Source organism: Lissotriton vulgaris, chromosome 5 (assembly GCF_964263255.1).
Source record: "Lissotriton vulgaris chromosome 5, aLisVul1.2, whole genome shotgun sequence".
NCBI lineage: Eukaryota > Metazoa > Chordata > Amphibia > Caudata > Salamandridae > Lissotriton > Lissotriton vulgaris.
The window spans coordinates 39,898,170-39,919,049 of NC_141693.1; the positions used below are offsets into that span (position 1 = coordinate 39,898,170).

At 43.7% G+C, this 20,880-nt stretch overlaps 1 protein-coding gene across 4 annotated transcripts in view; it reads right to left on the minus strand.

Moving 5' to 3' along the window:
• Window positions 1-16,868, minus strand: part of LOC147710072 (butyrophilin subfamily 1 member A1-like) — a 386,132-nt gene extending 369,264 nt beyond the window's left edge. For all 4 annotated transcript variants that reach the window (XM_086920777.1, XM_086920775.1, XM_086920776.1 and 1 more), the window contains exons 1-2: window positions 16,751-16,868; window positions 190-266 (exon numbers count right to left, since the gene is read on the minus strand). In XM_086920777.1, coding sequence (XP_086776903.1) covers window positions 190-265 — 76 coding nt within the window. In that variant the 5' untranslated portion in view covers window position 266; window positions 16,751-16,868. The remainder of the gene's footprint in view (window positions 1-189; window positions 267-16,750) is intronic.
• Between the last annotated feature and the right edge of the window lie 4,012 nt (window positions 16,869-20,880).

Below are 20,880 nucleotides of genomic sequence, written 5' to 3' on the forward strand. Positions count from 1 at the left end.
CAAAGTGGTTTCAAGCCTTTGCAGCAGAACCCACGTTATGAGAAAACCTCCCTACACTGCGGGAGCTGTATTTGAATATAAGGGACTTTCTTCCACAAATGTGGTGGGTTCAGGGACTCTGCTAGACTAGAGGATTGTAAAATTAAATAAGGCCAGAAATGATAAAACAAGAAAACAGAGTTAACCTACCTGAAACAGGTGTTTCATGGTACAGACACAGCACCAGCAGTGAGAAGAGTCCTGGCAGGCACGGAAGGGCCATCATTCTGTGAGAGGAGAAAGAACAAATCCCACAGGTTTCTCATAGAGATCACAGTGATGAACAAAACAATGCAATGAATGAAATAACTACACTTCTCACTAAGGGTTTAGTGTAGAAGGCTGCGATATTTGCTAAGAGTTGCCATGCTTATACTTGACACAATATGGCAGATGTGCATTACCAAACACATCTTTACAATAAAAGTTAAAAAATACATTAAATTTACAAAATTAAAAATGAAACAAAATGTGAGATATTATTGTATGCAATGTCTTAACAATTTAACAAAATGAACAGAGAAAGAAATTCATACTATTAGTTCAGATCACAATAATCTTATGCTTAGTATACATACCCCCAAAAAGCTACTAACTACACCTCTACTATTTTGCTTGAACAGATTCACTTCACTGTCACTCCTTAGTATTAACTATGGTATGAACTGCAAATTGATTATTACTCGGGATTCAGTCTAACAATAACAACACATACAAGGTAAGGGTCCTCCCCACTGGGCCTACGTTCAGCTCTGTTTATGGATTTGTAGAGCGCATGGATGCCCAAAGGCTTCTCAGCACTAGGAGAAAGTTGGCAGTCCGGGTGCAAGGATATTAAAGGAAGAGACAAGTTTTAAGTATTTTCCTGAATGCCAATTCATCAGTCAACAGACGCAGTTCCATAGGCAGTGCGTTTCCCAGGCTAGGAGCTAGTTGCGAGAAGTATCTACCGCCCCACCTAGATCTCTTCATCCTAGTCTGTTTTGTGAGTAGATCTGCAGAGGATCTTAGGGGTCTGCCTGGGATATAGTGTGGGATAAGCTTTTCGATTAAGGCCGGACCTTTGTCATTCATAGCTCCATGGTCAATAGTTATTGACTTGAACTCGACCCTGGCCTGGATAGGGAGCCAGGGTAATGTCTTCAGGGCTGCCTTAGCTGACTTTTGTCTTGGGATGTGCAGCAATATTGTATTTGGGTGCGTCAAGATACAGAGTTACCATATTCCAGCTGCGACACCACTAGGGCCTGGACCATGGTTCTGTGAGTATGTTCAGGAATAAGAGGAAGGATCATCCGGAGCATGCACAGAAGTACATAGCATACACCTGATAGTTTCTTGAATTGAGTTTCCATGGACAGACTTTCGTCTAGCCATATTCCCAGATTTTTAACAGCATTCTTTGGGACAGGGGGTTCTTCCAATTCTGGAGGCCAGCTGATAATGTTGCTTGCGACCGCCTTATTGCCCAAGAACATGAGCTCTGTTTTTCCTCCATTCAGCTTTAGGCTACACTTATTCATGCAATATGCTACTTGTACCATGCACGGTGCCAGGTTGTTGTGTATGGATTGGGGGCCTTTCATTACTGATAGTATCAGCTGAGTGTCATCGCATATAACAGTATGGATAATCCAAATTCTTGCACTATCTCTGCTAGTGGTTGCATATACAGGTTAAATAGTGTTGGGCTTAATGCAGATCCCTGTGGGACTCCACACGAGATTCGGAGGGTGTTAGATAGGTGCTCACCTTCCAGTAATTGGAAGGATCTATCTTCTAGAAATGAGGTTTTCCACTTAAGCACAGAGCCTGTAATACCCTCTTCCTTTAGCCTGTGGATCATGGTATAGTGATCCACTGTATCAAACGCAGCGCTAAGATCGAGAAGCAGGATAGCTGCTGTGCACCCCCGGTCTAGGATTCCCTTTAGTTCCTCTGCGACCACCAACAGGGCTGACTCTGTGCTGTGTTGCAGTCAGAACCCATGTGAGTGGTATGCAACACCTGATTCTCTTCTAGATAATGGACAGGGTCTGATTGATGTGTTTTTAGTTATTTTGCCTAACAGTGGCAAAAGTGATATTGGTTGATAATTCCCTGGCTCTGCCGGGTCAAAATGGGGCTTTTTCAGCAGTGTCTGGATTATGGTGTGTTTCCAGGTTTTGGGGATAATCCCTTGTGTAAGAGAGAGTGATATGAGTGCTGCAGTGGTAGACCTAGATCTTTTCCCTACCTGCAGCAAGATGTCTGGTGGAATCGGGTCTTGTGGAGACCAGATTTAATCTTCTGCAGGATTGAGGTCATATCTTCTTCACTTAGATCTAGTCTCTGTTTCAATAATCATGTTATCATTGATACTAGGGTGAACATCAGCGCTGTTTGGACTACTGTTTCTTTGCAGGGAGTTAAATATTATTTCCACCTTATTTTTGAAGAGTTTCCCCATCTAATTACATCTCTCTTTGAATGAGGAGTGCTTGTTAGTTTCCTGATCAGTGGAGGTTAAGGAGTGCACTACCTCAAATAGCTCTCTTGAGGAGATACATGCTGAATTAATTTTTCCATCAAAATATTTGGCTTGGGCTTGGATCCTCTCATTATGGTACTGTCTAATAGCCAGCTTGTATTGGCTTTTGATGGCGGGATCATAGTTTTTCCTCCATTGTCTTTCTAATTTCTAATGCTCTCTACACATAAATGAAATATTTACTCACTGACTGAGTACAGGCATTGTCATCTCTTTCAAGCAAAATCCTCTAATTATCTGTTTTTTTCACTGTGTAGATTCACATGGTCAGTATAAATATTCTTCACAGTTGTACAAAGATCACTAATAGGTCCTACAAATCAATGTTTGTTACATAAATCTTTTCACCAAACTGTATAGTACTTTCACCAGACGCCTCGGCCTAGACTCTCATCACACCATGTGGCAAGGCATTCACTGAATATAATTTGGAAATATAAACTACTTATTTCAATACCAAGTTAGTGAGACAAGAAGTGTAAACTTTAATAATGTGACTTTCTCATTGCTATAATCTGTCAAGTTCAAAGTTCAAAAGACCTTTATTCGAATTTGATAAAATTCATAAAAGTACCGAACACACCAAAGCACATATATACATATAATACAAAACAGTTATATAAATAGCATTCCATAGTAACAAAGCAGTTCATACAGTGGTTAAGCAATAGATTTCATTATCTTATAAAATTTTGCAGTAGTATCTTTATGACTGATTCTGATTTCAGGGACTTTCCATAGTCTTACGTGCACGTATGGCTAGTCTTAAAAAAGTGCTAGTGCGAAATGTCAATTCATCAGTGTCCAAGGTGAGCAACAACATGTAGGATTCCTGAAGTGTGAGAGGTCTGAATTTCCTAAAGTATGGGGTTAAAAGCCATTTGGTATATCTCACATAAAATTTACAGAAAAACAGAAAGTGCAAATCATCTTGAGTGCTTATACCGTCACAAGGGCAGGGGGTAAGATCTATATGATGTCGGTACCCCAAAGGAAAAGACAGCAAAAATTTCACAGTTCCTGCCCTTAGACGAAACAATAGAGATCGCTCCCAACTTGACATAGGGAGTGAGAGGTAGGGTGGCATGATTTGCATACAAAGACCATTTCCAATGTATTTCTTGACCCCTGATTTCTGTAATTCACTTCCAAGCCGTTCATTACGGTAAAGTGCATAAAGTGCTTTTTGGACCTCAGATTTATCCTTTAATTCGATAGCCGTTGGCTCGGTAAACAAAATGCCTCTACCAATTTCATTAAATGTTTTAAAAACTTCTTTAAACCAGGGGATCTGCATGCCATTTTCGCAATTAAGGCAGTCCTTAATGATGTTTTGCGTAAGGACAGCAGCCTCATTCCTCCAGATTCTAATCCAGAAGAGAGCTGGTCTTACTTTAATAAAGTCATTTATGAAGGGGAGGTTAAGTTCGTTATGGCAGATAAAATTAGAAGAGGAGATCGGTGCTCCCAGCAATTTTCTGCAAAAACGGTTTTCCTCTCTTTGAATGCTAATGCTGCTGGCCGATCCCCAAACTTCGGCTCCATACGTGGCAACAGGAGAACACTGTAGTTTAAAAATTTTAGCGATGGCTTTTGTGGCGCCAATTTTCTTTGGGCGGGGGGGACTCAGGACAGAATTGTTGGCTTTCGAGAACTTGCTCGTGGCGTGGGCCACATGCCCACTCCACGAGCCGTTCGCAGCGAAAACCAACCCCAGATAAGGGAACTTATGGACAGATTCTAGTTTATCTGTTCCAATTCGAATTGTGCTGAGTTTCCTTTTGCCCGGCCCACAGGACATAATAAAAGACTTTTTAAAATTAACTTTCAGATCCAGTCCCTCCATAAAATTTACAAAACTATGTACAAGCAGACGTAGAGCGTTAGGTGTACGTGCCATAAGGACAGCGTCGTCTGCATATAAAAGCACGGGTAGGGGGTTACCTAAAATAGTTGGGACATCAGGGGTGGCTTTCTTTAGACAGTTGGACAGACCGTTGATATAAATGATAAACAGCAGGGGTGCTAAAACGCACCCCTGTCTCACCCCTCTCCCTATCTCAATGGCTCCCGATACCTCTCCGCCCATCCCAATACGTACCCGTGCTTTCAGTTCGGTATGGAGTTAGGCTAAGAATCTAACAAGAGTGGCATCAAGACCGTTTGACAGGAGGGTTAACCAAAGCTTAGATCTATTCACAAGATCGAATGCGGATGAAAGATCCATAAAAGCTAGGTAGGCAGGGGATGAGCGAGCAGTGCAGTATTTGTCGATTATCAATTTTAAATTTAAACATTGCTCGACTGTTCCTACCCCGCTCCTGAACCCCATCTGGCAGGGATCTAAAAAGTCAGAATCAGACGCCCATTCCAGTACCCTGTTATAAATTATTCGTCCTAGTATTTTTAGAGTATTATCCAGGAGGGAAATGGGACGATAATTTGCTGGGTCTGATCTGTCTCCTTTTTTATAAATGGGGACGATGATACTAGTAGCCCAGGTGGCAGGCATGGCTACATGTGGGAGACTGTTAAAGATGTTTAGGAGTATTGGCGTCCAAAGAGCAGCATTAAATTTAATAATATCGATAGGGAAGCCGTCCGGCCCGGGCGCCTTGTTACCTAGGCTCTCTTTGATGGCTTTCCTGACTTCTAGGTCCGAGATCTCTAAGCCTTCTGTTTGGTCCATATTGGGGAGAAGTTGCTCATCAGAGGGGGCGGCATAAATATTAGAAAAATGGGTCTCCCAGGCTGCACTGGTTATATTGCAGCTAGTTTGTGTAAGCTCCTTGCCCATTTCCCTCGTTCTCCTAACAGCCGACCAAAATGGGGCGCTGCCACCCAGATTGGCGCTGATGACCAGCTTATCCCAGTGGTCGGAGAGCAAGTTTGCCTTCCTTTTCGATATTTTGTCTTTGTAGTTTTTCCTGGCAGCTCGAACTACATCTTTACATCTGGGTTTGGCAGAGAGGGCCTTTCTTAACTCTCTATTGGCCACGGAGCAAGATGTATCAAACCACTGTGGCTCTTTGTGTTCAGTAGGGAGTGGGACTGACAGGAGAATTTTTATATTTGAGCATAAAGCTTCAAAGTCTGTGATCAATTTTTCATTATTTGTGCTTGGGGAGGAGAGGCATTTCAGTAAATCGGGATGTGCCTCCTGAATCGTGTCTGTAATGGCCCCACAGTCAATTCCCCTCCATTTAAGGCGAATGCCGTCAATTGAGGGTGTAATATCCCTTGCCCCATTTAAATTCATAAAAATCGGACTGGGTGCGAAATTAAAAATAGCTAACAATGGATTGTGATCACTGAAAGACGTTTGCACCACAGAAGATTTGATTAAACAGTCCGTTAACAGAGGTGATGTAAATATGTAATCAATAATTGAACCGTTATCCCTGCCCTTAAACGTGGGGGCATAGGGAAAATTCATATCATACCCTACACTCATTACATCAACAAGATTAAAATCTGAAAGTATGCTGATCAGTTCCAAACCCCTGCGGTCATTACAGTAATCAAGATTAGTAGATCCATAGTTCTCTATGAGTTTCACATTAAAATCACCCCCAATCAGAATACTACTCTTGGTGTCTACTGACAGGGAACAATCAATCATATTTAAAACCTTAGATAATGCAACAAAGTTTTTGTTCGGTACACCATAAAAATCATTATTATAAAAATTAATTAAATAAATTGTGGTCTTTGATTTCAATTTATATTCTAAAATTTGAATATTGGGATTGGCAAGGTTGTCTAGCTTCAGATCACTAATTGTACCGCCTGCCAAGATTCTGATCCCCATAAAAAGACCACCCACTGCTCGGCCAAAGCTAGGTTTTACTGATGTCAGGCTGAAGCAGTGGTAGCCTTCAATATACAGGTTATCGACAGCCCAAGTTTCTTGGAACATAAGTATGTCTGCATCATTAATTAGTTCAATCCAAGCAGGGTCCGAAAGCTTAGATTCTAAACCTGCAACATTCCAGCTTAGAATTGATAGGCCATGTTTGAACCCGTGTTTGATGGATGTACTCCCAGTATTCCCATTATCATGGTTGAGTGATTCGTTAGAAATGGCCAGGATACTATCCGACAATATGATTTCTGTAACAGCAGTTTTAACGTGGTGCAATGCAGCTGGAGTTGTGGCACCCTCTAAGTTACAGGCTTTTGCATCGTTGCACATTTCTTTATTGGGGGATATACTCAGTCAATCCTGTTCGTCTAAAGATGATAAATAATCGAACCGATTGAAAGTAGGAATATTGTACATTGGCCTAACATCAGTCATCTGTGCAAACTGGAACGGGTTAGGGTTTGGGTAAGGCCTATCCCTATAATTACTCTGATGCATAGTTGGGGCTTGAAAGTGCTGCGGAGGGTTGGGGGTTAAGATTGGCATTGGAGGTTGTGGATGCCAGTTACGGTTGTTGGAGTAGGCGGCATTTGGGTTCTGATTTAGGACAAAAAGGGGTGATTTAATCCTTGCTCCAAAATTCATATCCTGATGAGAGTTAGTGGGGAAATTATTGGGGAAATTAGCCGTGGCTTGTTCGGGGGGTATCAAGTGTCGGTAGAAATATCCTAAGGGGAGGAGCGTGGTGTTGAATTCCCAGGGCGATGGTGGAGGGGCATTGACTAGTGTTTTCTCTGCCCATTGTGGATTTCTAAAGCTTATGGTGACACAGTCGCCCTCAAATTTTTTCCTAAGTGGTCCAATCCAACCCACTCACTGTGTGTTAATAATCTCCCTTGCACCATCAATAGGGTAATTGCAATTGGCAATTAGCCAGTGCAAGGTTTTGTTTTTGAGTGATGTGGGATTTTCGTCCTGATCCTTTCTAAGTTTGGTGACATTTACTAACACTAGTACATATGCACCGCATTCCGGTGGGAGGTTAATGCGGGCAGGAACTAGTCTAGGTGTTTTTGGAATGGGTTGGGTCGAGATAGGATTGCTTGTTGAGGTTGCAGGGTGACCTGTGGTGCTCACATTTGGAGTTTTAGTATTAGTGATGGTATTGGTACCAGGGTCCTTCCTTTTATCTGTGGGTTCGCTATTAGTGTGCGATATTGCTGCTTTTTGTTTAGTAGTTGGGCCATTGGCCAGTGCTACAGGTGCAACTTTGTGTGCATTGTTTGGGATAGTTGGAGGTGCTTGTGGAATATTTGTTTTGGGGCCTGCTATTTTGGTGGTGTTGCTGTTATTTGTACTTGTTGCAGGACCTTCCTTTAGAAAATTCTTAAGAGGGCTATTCAATTCAGCTAGTTGTTTTTCTATCCGATTAAGCCTATTTTCGATGGGGGATAGATAAATGCTTAATAGTTCCCCCAGTCTTTCCAGCAGAGGGTCGTATGCCTTATCTGTGTTATCATTAGTATCCATTGTTCTACCCTGCTGAACCATTTCACTTTCATCTCCCTGAGATATTACCGTAACCCTGGTCGTGTTGTTGTTAGGGACAGAGTTGGTATTTTTCCCAGATTTCCTTTGTGCCCGGCCGTATTTCCTGACCATGGTGGCCCGGGGCTTTGGTGCATGTGACTTCAGTTTTTTAACTGCCCCCTCTCGCCTGCCTCTCACTTGCCTGATGTTATCAGCGGATTTTACTTTGGGAGAGGGGTTAATGGGTAGGTCAGGGGTTTTTTCCAAGTCTGTACTGATATCGGTGTCTGAATCTAACAGGGGAATGGTGGCTGAAAGGTTAACCTCGCTGGGGATGGTGTGAATGTCAGCACATACGTCAAGTAGGGGTCTGATGTTATTAGGCATAGCTTGTGCAGGTGGGGTGGCGGTAGCGATAAGGCCAAGTGAGGAACGTTTGGCATGTGCCAGATCTTGTGATACCCTGCGTTCTAAAAGGCTAATGCCCTGATTGATGGCGTCATTGGCCTTCGTTATAAAAAGGTCAATGGGGCCAGTCACAGTGGCTGCTGTTCTGCTGCGAGTGCCCCTTGGAGACATGCTGACAGTTGCTTGCCCTTATTCTGCAATGTGGGTTGCGACGCGGAACAACAGACACAAATGTCAATAACACCTAGCAAAAAGGCAGATAGTCCCAACAATGATTTATGTAACCACAGTTCCCGAAAGAAGGTTGCCCAATGGGCCAATGGAAAGTACCTTAGTGAAATGACGAAATGGGGTGGCCCCGTCCCGTCCTCCTCGTGCCTCTGAGGGCCACAGAGGGCCCGCCCTTTGCCCGGGCTTAGCCCCGGGCGCTCCCGCGCGCGACTCGCGGGGGCGAGGGGGGTGTCAGCGTTTTACCAGCGCCTCCGGGCGCTTCAAGCGCGTCACGGTCGCGCTGGTGCCCCAGGGGCTGCTGGGGATTGTGGTCCGTGGCTCCCGGTGCCTCCCGGAATTCACTCCGCCGTTTCCCTCACGGCTCTTCTCTGCCCGATGGCAATTCAGTTTATGGCAAAGACTGGTGTCCCCCCTGGTCTCGAGGGGGTCAGCGTTTTACCAGCGCCTCCGGGCGCTTCAAGCGCGTCACGGTTGCGCTGGTGCCCCAGGGGCTGCTGGGGATTGTGGTCCGTGGCTCCCGGTGCCTCCCGGAATTCACTCCGCCGTTTCCCTCACGGCTCTTCTCTGCCCGATGGCAATTCAGTTTATGGCAAAGACTGGTGTCCCCCCTGGTCTCGAGGGGGTCAGCGTTTTACCAGCGCCTCCGGGCGCTTCAAGCGCGTCACGGTCGCGCTGGTGCCCCAGGGGCTGCTGGGGATTGTGGTCCGTGGCTCCCGGTGCCTCCCGGAATTCACTCCGCCGTTTCCCTCACGGCTCTTCTCTGCCCGATGGCAATTCAGTTTATGGCAAAGACTGGTGTCCCCCCTGGTCTCGAGGGGGTCAGCGTTTTACCAGCGCCTCCGGGCGCTTCAAGCGCGTCACGGTCGCGCTGGTGCCCCAGGGGCTGCTGGGGATTGTGGTCCGTGGCTCCCGGTGCCTCCCGGAATTCACTCCGCCGTTTCCCTCACGGCTCTTCTCTGCCCGATGGCAATTCAGTTTATGGCAAAGACTGGTGTCCCCCCTGGTCTCGAGGGGGTCAGCGTTTTGCCAGCGCCTCCGGGCGCTTTAAGCGCGTCACGGTCGCGCTGGTGCCCCAGGGGCTGCTGGGGATTGTGGTCCGTGGCTCCCGATGCCTCCCGGAATTCACTCCGCCGTTTCCCTCACGGCTCTTCTCTGCCCGATGGCAATTCAGTTTATGGCAAAGACTGGTGTCCCCCCTGGTCTCGAGGGGGTCAGCGTTTTACCAGCGCCTCCGGGCGCTTCAATCGCGTCACGGTCGCGCTGGTGCCCCAGGGGCTGCTGGGGATTGTGGTCCGTGGCTCCCGGTGCCTCCCGGAATTCACTCCGCCGTTTCCCTCACGGCTCTTCTCTGCCCAATGGCAATTCAGTTTATGGCAAAGACTGGTGTCCCCCCTGGTCTCGAGGGGGTCAGCGTTTTACCAGCGCCTCCGGGCGCTTCAAGCGCGTCACGGTCGCGCTGGTGCCCCAGGGGCTGCTGGGGATTGTGGTCCGTGGCTCCCGGTGCCTCCCGGAATTCACTCCGCCGTTTCCCTCACGGCTCTTCTCTGCCCGATGGCAATTCAGTTTATGGCAAAGACTGGTGTCCCCCCTGGTCTCGAGGGGGTCAGCGTTTTACCAGCGCCTCCGGGCGCTTCAAGCGCGTCACGGTCGCGCTGGTGCCCCAGGGGCTGCTGGGGATTGTGGTCCGTGGCTCCCGGTGCCTCCCGGAATTCACTCCGCCGTTTCCCTCACGGCTCTTCTCTGCCCGATGGCAATTCAGTTTATGGCAAAGACTGGTGTCCCCCCTGGTCTCGAGGGGGTCAGCGTTTTGCCAGCGCCTCCGGGCGCTTTAAGCGCGTCACGGTCGCGCTGGTGCCCCAGGGGCTGCTGGGGATTGTGGTCCGTGGCTCCCGATGCCTCCCGGAATTCACTCCGCCGTTTCCCTCACGGCTCTTCTCTGCCCGATGGCAATTCAGTTTATGGCAAAGACTGGTGTCCCCCCTGGTCTCGAGGGGGTCAGCGTTTTACCAGCGCCTCCGGGCGCTTCAATCGCGTCACGGTCGCGCTGGTGCCCCAGGGGCTGCTGGGGATTGTGGTCCGTGGCTCCCGGTGCCTCCCGGAATTCACTCCGCCGTTTCCCTCACGGCTCTTCTCTGCCCAATGGCAATTCAGTTTATGGCAAAGACTGGTGTCCCCCCTGGTCTCGAGGGGGTCAGCGTTTTACCAGCGCCTCCGGGCGCTTCAAGCGCGTCACGGTCGCGCTGGTGCCCCAGGGGCTGCTGGGGATTGTGGTCCGTGGCTCCCGGTGCCTCCCGGAATTCACTCCGCCGTTTCCCTCACGGCTCTTCTCTGCCCGATGGCAATTCAGTTTATGGCAAAGACTGGTGTCCTTGCATTCCCACGCAGAACAAACTCAAACATTTATATGTTATAATAATAAAAAATCAGTCAATCATCTTTAAAAGATCATCTACACTGCAATGCTTTTAAAAGTTAAAACATTCTGTATGTGTGATATCTTCTAGAATGGATTCCAAGGACTTTGCCCCCAACCTGCACTTGGTACAAACGCATATACGTTTTATCATTTCTATTGCTTACAAGTTTCATTTGTATTCCTTAGCAAAGCTTGTTGTGCTTCTATTGAAAAAATCCTTGCAGCTGTGCAAACATCTATTTTGAAGGAGGGAAAACATATCTTTGTTTTTTCTCCCGTACCAGCCCTAGAAGCAGCCACCAAGGCAAGCATTCCTAATGCTCAGGCCATATTCAAGAGATGGGTACAGTGGATGTAAAGTTTCAATATGATCCAACTCTTTGCACACAAGCTTTCCTTCTACATGCACAAGATGTTATTCTGACTCCTGCTACTTTACCCATTGAGTCTTACCAGAGCATATGCTATAATGATGGTTCTGCCCAACCTGCATTAGGTATGAAGTACAAAACTCCACAGCCTGTGCTGCTTTACAAGTTGTAGCGCATGATGATGAGATCATCCCACAGCACACTCACAATAAAATCATAGGTGATAGCACTGCACAACATTCAGAATTGCATGCCCTGTTACTTGCATTCAAAAGGCTGACTCATCTGTTCCCACACTTATTGTGTCCAGTTCATCCTTTTGTGTGCCTATAAAACCTATAAAGACTAAACAGCTCTGGGGAAAGAAGCTATCTTACGAAGACGAGCTTCCATTTGTCCATGTAAGGCACCATTGAGGCCATCAGTGTGAGGGCTTTCACGCTAAAGGAAACCGTGCAGCTGACCTAGTCGCAAAAGCTGCATTTCAGACTGTCAGAGTAGCAGTCTTAACCAGATCTTAAACAAAGATCAACACAGATATTGAACAGCCATAAATGCAACCAAGCAAGCAGCGAAGTCTCCTAAAGGTTTTACTCTCAAATACTCCTACACCCTCAATTCAGATAACATTTCTGTGCTCACAATACCAGCAGTGGGAGACGTAATAATACCTAGTAGTCTGTCTAGTTTAGCTTTCATCAAAGAAGCAGACAAGGGGTGGGCTTCTGCACAGGCAGTAATTAAAGCAACTTTAGTAATGCTACAGCAACCACTACTGGTAGCCCAGTTTATATAAACATACTATGGACTATGTTAGACAGTATGACATTTGTTAAAAGATTAAACACTCCACTGTAAAAATACTTTTGCCAATTATCCTCATGATTTCGAATAGCCCCTTCTGGGTGATTTATTTGGACCACATCGGTCTCTCAATACAGCTAACCCATTCAAGTATATGTTGGTAGCGAGTGTTTTATGTTCTGAATTCCTATAGGTTTGGCCACAGAAGCAAGCTCTTCAGCAGTAGTAAAAGATTTGCAGTTTCTAGTGTCAATGGGGGCAGTTCATTCATTTTATTCAGATAACGGTCCTGCATTTGCCTCTAAGGCTTACATGGATTCAATGTCTGCTCTGAGAGTTTATCTGCAATTAAGCAGCCCATTCAAAGCTGAATAGAACAGCATTGCAGAGAGCGCCAGTGGAATTTTTCAACAGGCGATGCCTGCTGGGGACAGAAGCTCAGGTCGTAGCTGGTACCACAATCTGCGAGAATTAAATAAATTGCCTAGATGAGTATTGGGAGGAAGCACTTCATATGAGTTTCTCTTTGAAGTTCCTATGTATGTCCCTGAGAAGGTGGCGGTTAAAGATATATTTGACATGGAGGAATGTTTGAATGTTTTACAGAGTATCCAAGACATCAGAGACATGCTGTCTAATACAAACAACTCTGACGTCTCCACCTGGGAAGAGAAGGTTATCAGTGCTGCTGACAGTCAGTTTCCCAAAGTTTGGGACTTAGTTCATGAGAAACTCCATGGCAAGCAAGCTTTTGAATCATCCTACAGACCACCTGTCTCTGTTCTTGGGGGGAAAAGGTAACAGAGCTGTTATACTGCCTCCTTTGCCTGGATCAAGAATAACCAGACAAGTGTCTATTGATCACATTAAAGAACACTATGTGGCTAGTTCTCTACAGCAGACCACTGGAAGGGACCAAGAAAGGTTCAGAGTAGTGCCTCATAGCCTCTCCCGACTCGGAATGCCGTATTCCATGGATAAAGCAGTAACATGACTGGCTTGATTTCCCGGCTGGGGATAATTGAGTGCAACAGTCTACACAGAACATTGAGTTCAACATATACAGCTGATGCTGACAACATGACAGTGGTGACTGTCTACCCTAATTCCATAGTTTTCTATGAAATTCAATCTGATGCGACATCATTTGGAAAAGTACCCTTTCAAGAGCCTCAACAGACCAACAATATTTAAAATAACTCTGGATATTTCACAGATTTTCAACCCTTTATACAGTCTCTTACCACCAAAGACTGCTTTGCATTTGTTAATGGTTTTGGGACAAGTTTTTGATTTCACTGCGGTCCTGCGCCTGGATCACTTTGGGAAATGTTATTCTCCTTTTGTGGTTGACAATGATACTTATTGTTTCATGGACTTTTTATCCCTGTAAGGACAATTGCCTCACCTGTGGTTCTTGAAGTGTAGGTAGCCTCACTCTTAATCTCTCAGAACCCAAAGAAGGTTTTACTTTGAAAAATTGCAGCTTATCCTGTGCCCCAGTATGGGAAAAGATTCCATAACAGATTAGGGAACCCTCTGAAATATTCCAATTGCCTTATGTGATAAATGTTTCAATGAATGATGTGATAAAATCTGGTTCTATATCAGATGATTGGGACATTGAGACTGTTAAGAGAATGATTTCTGATTTACAGGCATAACCTACTTTGAATAATAAAAATACTTATTATGAGGAAATTGATTGTTATGACCACAACGCCCATTGTTTCACACATAGGCTATCTATCTATCTATCCTAGAGGAATTCACAATTGCACACAATAGGAACCTTGTGAGGCCCTGCTCCCTGATAGTCATTCTAATTTCTTGAAGAAATCCCCTATTTTCAGAGTGCTGAGAGATCACATCCTTCAGCCTACCATTCCACACAGAGACCACAACATCTTCCAAAAAATATAATCACTACCAACAAGCTGATTTACTCAACTGAGTTGAGTCAAAATCTTTCAAGGATATGAGTCTTGAAAGTAAATGTTGATGAAAAAAGTATTTGGGGAACCCCTTTTTTGCAGGCAGATCTAATGAAAAGAGGCCTCATTTTGGGCCTGAATAATTCAGAAAGAAACAATCTTTCTGAACAAAACTATCCAACAGACAACCTGTCTGGGATGTGGAGCAATGAGGAACTTGAAGAAACCTTTTTTTTTTTTTTACCAAAGTCGACTTGACCATACTGAATAATTGGCATCTCCAAATGGATATGTCTTTCTCACACATAAATGAGATGATACAAAATGGAGCCTATACTCCCACTCAACTAGACTTATGGCCTCATGATTCTGACAGCTACATGCAACGTTTTCTTTCCAACACTCCTGGAACTAAATTGAATCATCCAGATCAGTGTTATCATACACAAACACCTGTAATAGTTACCACATACAGTGTAAGTAGCTGTGCCAATGATAGCTGTAAAGGAACCCTTTTACTTCATTAAGGAAAATATGATATGGATTTTTCTGATTTCTTTCTGACCATGTTCTAAAAGAAATAAACGTTTCCTCACCACAGGAATATACACTATTTATAATGAATGAAATAAATATTCAGAAAAAGGTGCAGCAGAATGAAATTAGACAGTTAGACCAAGAAAACAATGGAATGTGCACACTTTCTAAGAGAGTGTACTCATTAAACCTGATTCTATCCACAGCCCTGTTTCGGCCTTACTAAACAGAAGATGTACCATTTACCGTTAGTGACACTCCAACTATCTCTTGGCTAATGCATGCTTATTTCCTTACCCATTTAAACCTTTTATTTTTATGACAGTCAGAAATATAAATCCTTTGGCTGGTTTGGAACTATGCACAATGCACAATTGTTCTATTCAATGAAGTTTCCTTTTTCTCACATTTGTTTAAATGAAAATGAATAAGACGTTTTGCATAGCAGCACAGCAAATTACAGAAATCCTCTTGGATGCTCCCTTCTATGAGACACCATATCCTTACATTGAATGTGTAGTGCTTTAATGCCAGGGTTAAGCTGTGTTTTACCTGTTTCCCCCATTGCCTCCATTCCTACTCATCAAGAACGCCTGAATAATGGTTCTTATTTATTTCTAGCAAATGTTACCTGCTGTGGGTTTGAACTCAGACAGCAGAACTTGATAACAGTTACAGAAATTATTCAGTGTGGTGGAATGACCCTGTATCCACTGCCTTAAAATAGCACTAGGCACATCCCTTGCCTAGTATAAACCTGAAGTCTATGTGTTTTGATAATTGAAACACTACTGTCTGTTCTCTTTCCAAAAGATGTCCCTTTGACTTTCGAGGCTGATGTTTATAATCTACAGACAGACAGAATTGTTTCAGAAGTTCAGGGGCTGTTACACATGCAAGACCCAACACATTTAGCAGATATCGCATGCACGATAGTTAATTCATCGTTTTTGTGCATCTTTTTAAAGAACATTGGATCTGGTTTGGTGACTTGGTTTGATGCAGTATTTGAAATGATTCTTTCATTTTTTCATTCTTTGTTCTCCAGCCTTCTTGGAGCATTTCCAATCACAACACTGTTAATGAGCTGAGGTATCATCATCTTTCTCCTGTTCCGACCCCCTGCCTTCAATCATGTGCATACACATCATACATGTTCTGCTGGGCTTACAGAAACACCCCACACTTACATGCTCAACCACCTCGCTTCTCAGAACCCACCTACCTTCTTTCAAATAGGTATGGTGCACTTCTGCCTTTTGGCTAGGGTCTTTAAAACTCAGTATGCTTACATGCAACAAACCCATCACTAAAGGAGAGGCCAAGGACTGAATGGGCACAGAGGAGTTAAACATTACATGGTGGTGAAGTCAGAATACGTGTCTTTGTTGATTTCTCTTTCCGTCAGTAAATTTGTCTAGAGACTGAAGCCTGCATGTGTGATTTGTGACTGCCCTTGTGTGTTGTGGATCCGTGTGTGTCTATAGGGTTCTCTCTTTGAGCATTAAAGTGTTTGTGTGCATCTGTCAGTGACTGCCTGTCTGGTAGTGTCTGGGTTCCATGTGCCCTGATATTTGTAGTTCATGTGCGCACTGACACGTGTATGCCTGGACTGTGTGTGCTTCTGTCTTTGTGTTGAACTGTGTGTGCATGAATGCATGCAGGTGTTTTGCTATAGGTGCGCTGTATATCGATATGCATGTTGCTATCTTCATATGGGTCTACATGTGTGTGATCTATGCCAATATATCCATGCACAGAACAAATGTCGGAGCTGTTGGCTTTGTAGATGCTTGTTTGAAAAGGCACTATAGGTCGCTCTAATGGTTGCAGGTCCATTTGTCTCCTGTCTGCCTGTATCCTTCCAGATTGTAACTCCCGGTTGTTTTAAACTTTGTTGCAGTGCCCGAGGTCATGAGCTTGTCAGGCTGCAGTTGCCTCTAAGACTCGTTTAGCAAAAGAAATGAGGGTGGCCTGGGAGGGACAAAAGTGCTCTGTGCTGTTTTCACAACTGGTTTGAATATGCGCCCTGAGATGCTTACAACATGAAGGACATGCAATGAATGTAGATAAATGGTCACTCACCTGCCTGAAGACAAGAACCTCTCTGGGCTCAGGGACCAGGTGCAGCAAAGAAACTTCCCACAAGAGTGGCCAGGCTGCAGCTTTGGAATAAAAGGCAACAGCTTGGATCAAAGTCTGAATTCTGGCCTTGAGGGTGATTTCCACATATAGGAATGTAAACAGTGCAGTTTAGAGGAAGCAGGGTTCAATACACAGAGGGGCCGGGGCAGGCCCCTGGAGTTCATGCCAGCTTGATGACAGCGTGTGTCTCCTCACAGTGAGGGATGGCTGTGCCCTTGATGTGCTGAGGGGCTTCAGCTGCTGACCCTTCTCCAACAGTGCACCGGGAATGGGGCACATGTATGTAAATGTCCATGCTGCCTTCTTTCAGCCCCCCATTCCCCCCCAGCCCCCACTGATTACAAAATGATGAAATCTCGTTTTCAAAGACTGGGATGAAATGAGGAATTACTGGGTGAATCAGACCCCAGATTGCTGTTTCCATCTCAATCCCTCTTGTCTTTGTGGCCCCTCAGGCTCCGGTTCAGCAGGGATTCGATTTCTCTCCCCCTGATTTACGCCCCCCCAGTTTGGGTAACTCCAGGGTATGGACGGATTGGTCTGTTTTCTGAGCGCTTTGTACGAAGGCCCTTTATTGTCAGAGTGAAGTCCCTGGCTGTGGGTGTCCTGCTGAGCACCGCGTGCCCCCTGGTGAGATGGAGGCCATGTCCATCAGAGACAGAGAGAGTTTCACCCCCCCCCCCCCCCCCGCAGAATCAGAGATTAGGGGGGAGTGATGCTTTCCCAGGGGGGGCCTGTGATACTGGAGCTGCTGTGGTAACTGCATCTGTCTGCGCAAAGGATTCAGGGTAAGAAGCCTTGGTGGAGTCTTAGAAGGAAATAGGTACCAGAGTAAACAAGCATTGGCAAAGCCAATAGGTCTGGCACTGGCTGCCTAACTATTAGCTTTTCCACTGCTTGTTCTCTTTCAATCGTGCTTAGCAAAGTGTAACAAACATCATTCAAAGATGGCTGCATACAGATGCACTGGTAGTGATCTCTGAATCACTTTAGTTTCCTAGATTTAAAGGTTGGTGCTGCTCATAGAGCACACATGGGCAGGGCCACGGTGCAAGCACCAGCAAAGCTTAGGTAGGGTCTGGCAGTCTTCACAGAATAGAACAAGCCCTCTAAAGGACATTAGCTTAGCTGTGACGTTTGCATGAAAATACACCCATCAAACGTAGCACCTTAATTTTATTACTAATCGACTACACTGAAAAACTGGTCGCAAACATTGAACACATTTTCATGCTGAGTGCAAATCCAAAATGCAAGGACTAATTGATTCTGCAAACCTTCCCATGATTTCATAAATATTAGGCAATCTGTCTGGCTTTTCTGTAATGAACGTTAAGTGACTTCCAATTTTTGCTATTTTGTAAGTGTGCTGGCTCCATTCGGCCATCTAGCGGCCTGCCATGCTCTTGAAGCTGGCACCTTCAATTGCATGTACCCTCTTGGCAGGAATAGAAGACATCTCTCTTTGTTCGTGTTTAGAAACAATGAAAGAATGATGCTACGCCTGCTCCACACTCCCTCCACCAAGCTGTGTGAGTGCAGTGTGTTAGTGGCTCAAACAGGATGTTGCTCTTAATGCTGCAGAACTCCCCTTTACTGTTAGGTGGCGTGGTAATCAATCAATCACAATCTATGCGATTCAAAGAAGAAACTTACCTGCATTAAAAAAAAATGATGAACCAGCGACAAAAGGTACACAATTATAGCATAGTTTTCCACTCGATATATCTTAGGAATGTGAAACAGCAAATATTTTATTGGGATCACTGAAATAATATCGAGGGACAAAATATCGACTTGCAAAAATATCGTGGACAAAATATCGACAGTCAAAATATCGAGTTTGTATCTACAAACAGGTAAGTACAAAAATATCGTTTACAATAATATAGTTATACAAAATATCGACTTTATTAAAAACAGTGTTTAATTAAATTAATATTAAAATTTAATTACTAAAATATACTTAAAAATACTTAAATAAACTTATAATAATTAAATAATAAATGAAAATAATAAAAATAATTTTTTACAATCATATTTGTTAAAACATATATATATATAGTAACATACTATAATTAAATAAGATACTATTATATTACCGTACTATACCAGAAGTGTAAAAAATACTATTCCCACTCCAAAGAGTATCGACGTTCACATTATCGACTTGCTAAAATATCGTTGAAAAACTGAAAACTGACCCTGAACCCTAAAAAGACCCCTTTACCCAAAAACTGAAAACTGACCCTGAACCCTAAAAATACCCCTTTACCCAAAAACTGAAAACTGACCCTGAACCCTAAAAATACCCCTTTACCCAAAAACCCAAAACTGACCCTGAACCCTAAAAATACCCCTTTACCCTAAAACTGAAAACTGACCCAAAACCCTAAAAATGCCCCTTTACCCAAAAACCCAAAACTGACCTTGAGCCCTAAAAATACCCCTTTACCCAAAAACTGAAAACTGACCCTGAACCCTAAAAATACCCCTTTACCCAAAACTGAAAACTGACCCTGAACCCTAAAAATACCCCTTTACCCAAAATTAATCAATATTATTTAATTACCAATTAATTATTAATTAACAATAACAATAAAGTAAATATATTAGCACATTACTATAATTAATTTAATAATTAATATTATATTTTCCCAATTAATTACTTAACAATAACACAAAATTATATATATTTAAAATGTACTCTAATTAATGTAAATAACTAATTACAATTAATTAATTACCAATTAATTACTAATAAAAAATATGTACAAAATTATATTAATTAATTAACTAATTAATATTAATTAATTATCAATTATTTATTCATTAAAAATATTTACAAACATATATTAATTAATTAATTATTATTAAATTACTTCCCGCCCTATTCCCCTATAAACCCACAACCCGCTACAGAATTACATTACGCAATTATTATAAAAACAAAATTCATTTAATAAAATATTTTATAACATTAATACACACTTTTCACACATATTATTACATAAAAATACACTATAAAATATTATATATTATTAAAAAATCGATATTTTTGCTATCTATATTTTATACAGTCGATATTACTTCACTTACCTTAAAAACGATATTTTTGTAGTCGATATTCTGTCCAGTCGATATTTTGTCCAGTCTATATTTAAAAGTCGATATTATGTCCAGTCGATATTTTGGAGTCGATATTTTGTCTGTGCACCATTTTATTGATTACTTTTCAAGGAAAAGAATTAATCAATACATCTTTTTGTCCATATTTCTTTTTTGGCATCTCATTTTTGAGGACTAGAAATCCAGCAGTATAGGAATGTAGTTGCATGGAGTTCCTTGCCTTCTGGAGCCTCGCACTGAAAGGAATTGTGCGCTTTTAAAATTCGTAAAACTCAGACTATGACTCAAGTGTCACCAAAAAAGTAATGAGAATTAAAGGACATTTACATTAATCAAGATAACAGGATGAAACAGCAATGACGCTCTACTCAAAGGCCACTGGAAATACAGAGGCACAAGAAGTGCCTCTAGCAATTATTATTATTATTATTATTATTGGGACATTTGTAAGAGCGCTGCGTTACGCACACCGGCGTGTCCGCGCGCAATGGAATGTATGTGACACCCCGACACAGGCCAACACTCACATGCACTGGCCCAACAGGCCACTGCTCTGCGTCCTACCTAAATATGCCATTTAAAGTACCAATATGGTACAGAAGTATCAAAGTGACATCCCTTTGTTGTCACTAAGCACTCTTCTGGAGTTCACTTTTAGGTGTTAATTTACAACATGTGTTCAGAACATCAGAGTTCAGTTATGGGTTGCTGGAAGTTGTTTCGTTATGTGTGATTGATCTGCATTTACTCTGGGTCCGTCAGTTTGGTGGCGTGGAAGCGGGCTGCCACACCGGGGCCGCTCCCACACCGCCAAACAGGGCTGCCGGCCGCCCACCAGATTCTGAGTATTATCGTGGTCTGGCGGCTGGAGTGAGCAGGACGCAGCAGTGCAGTTTAAAGGCTCATATGTGAGCCTTAAACTGCACTGCCGCGGGACCACC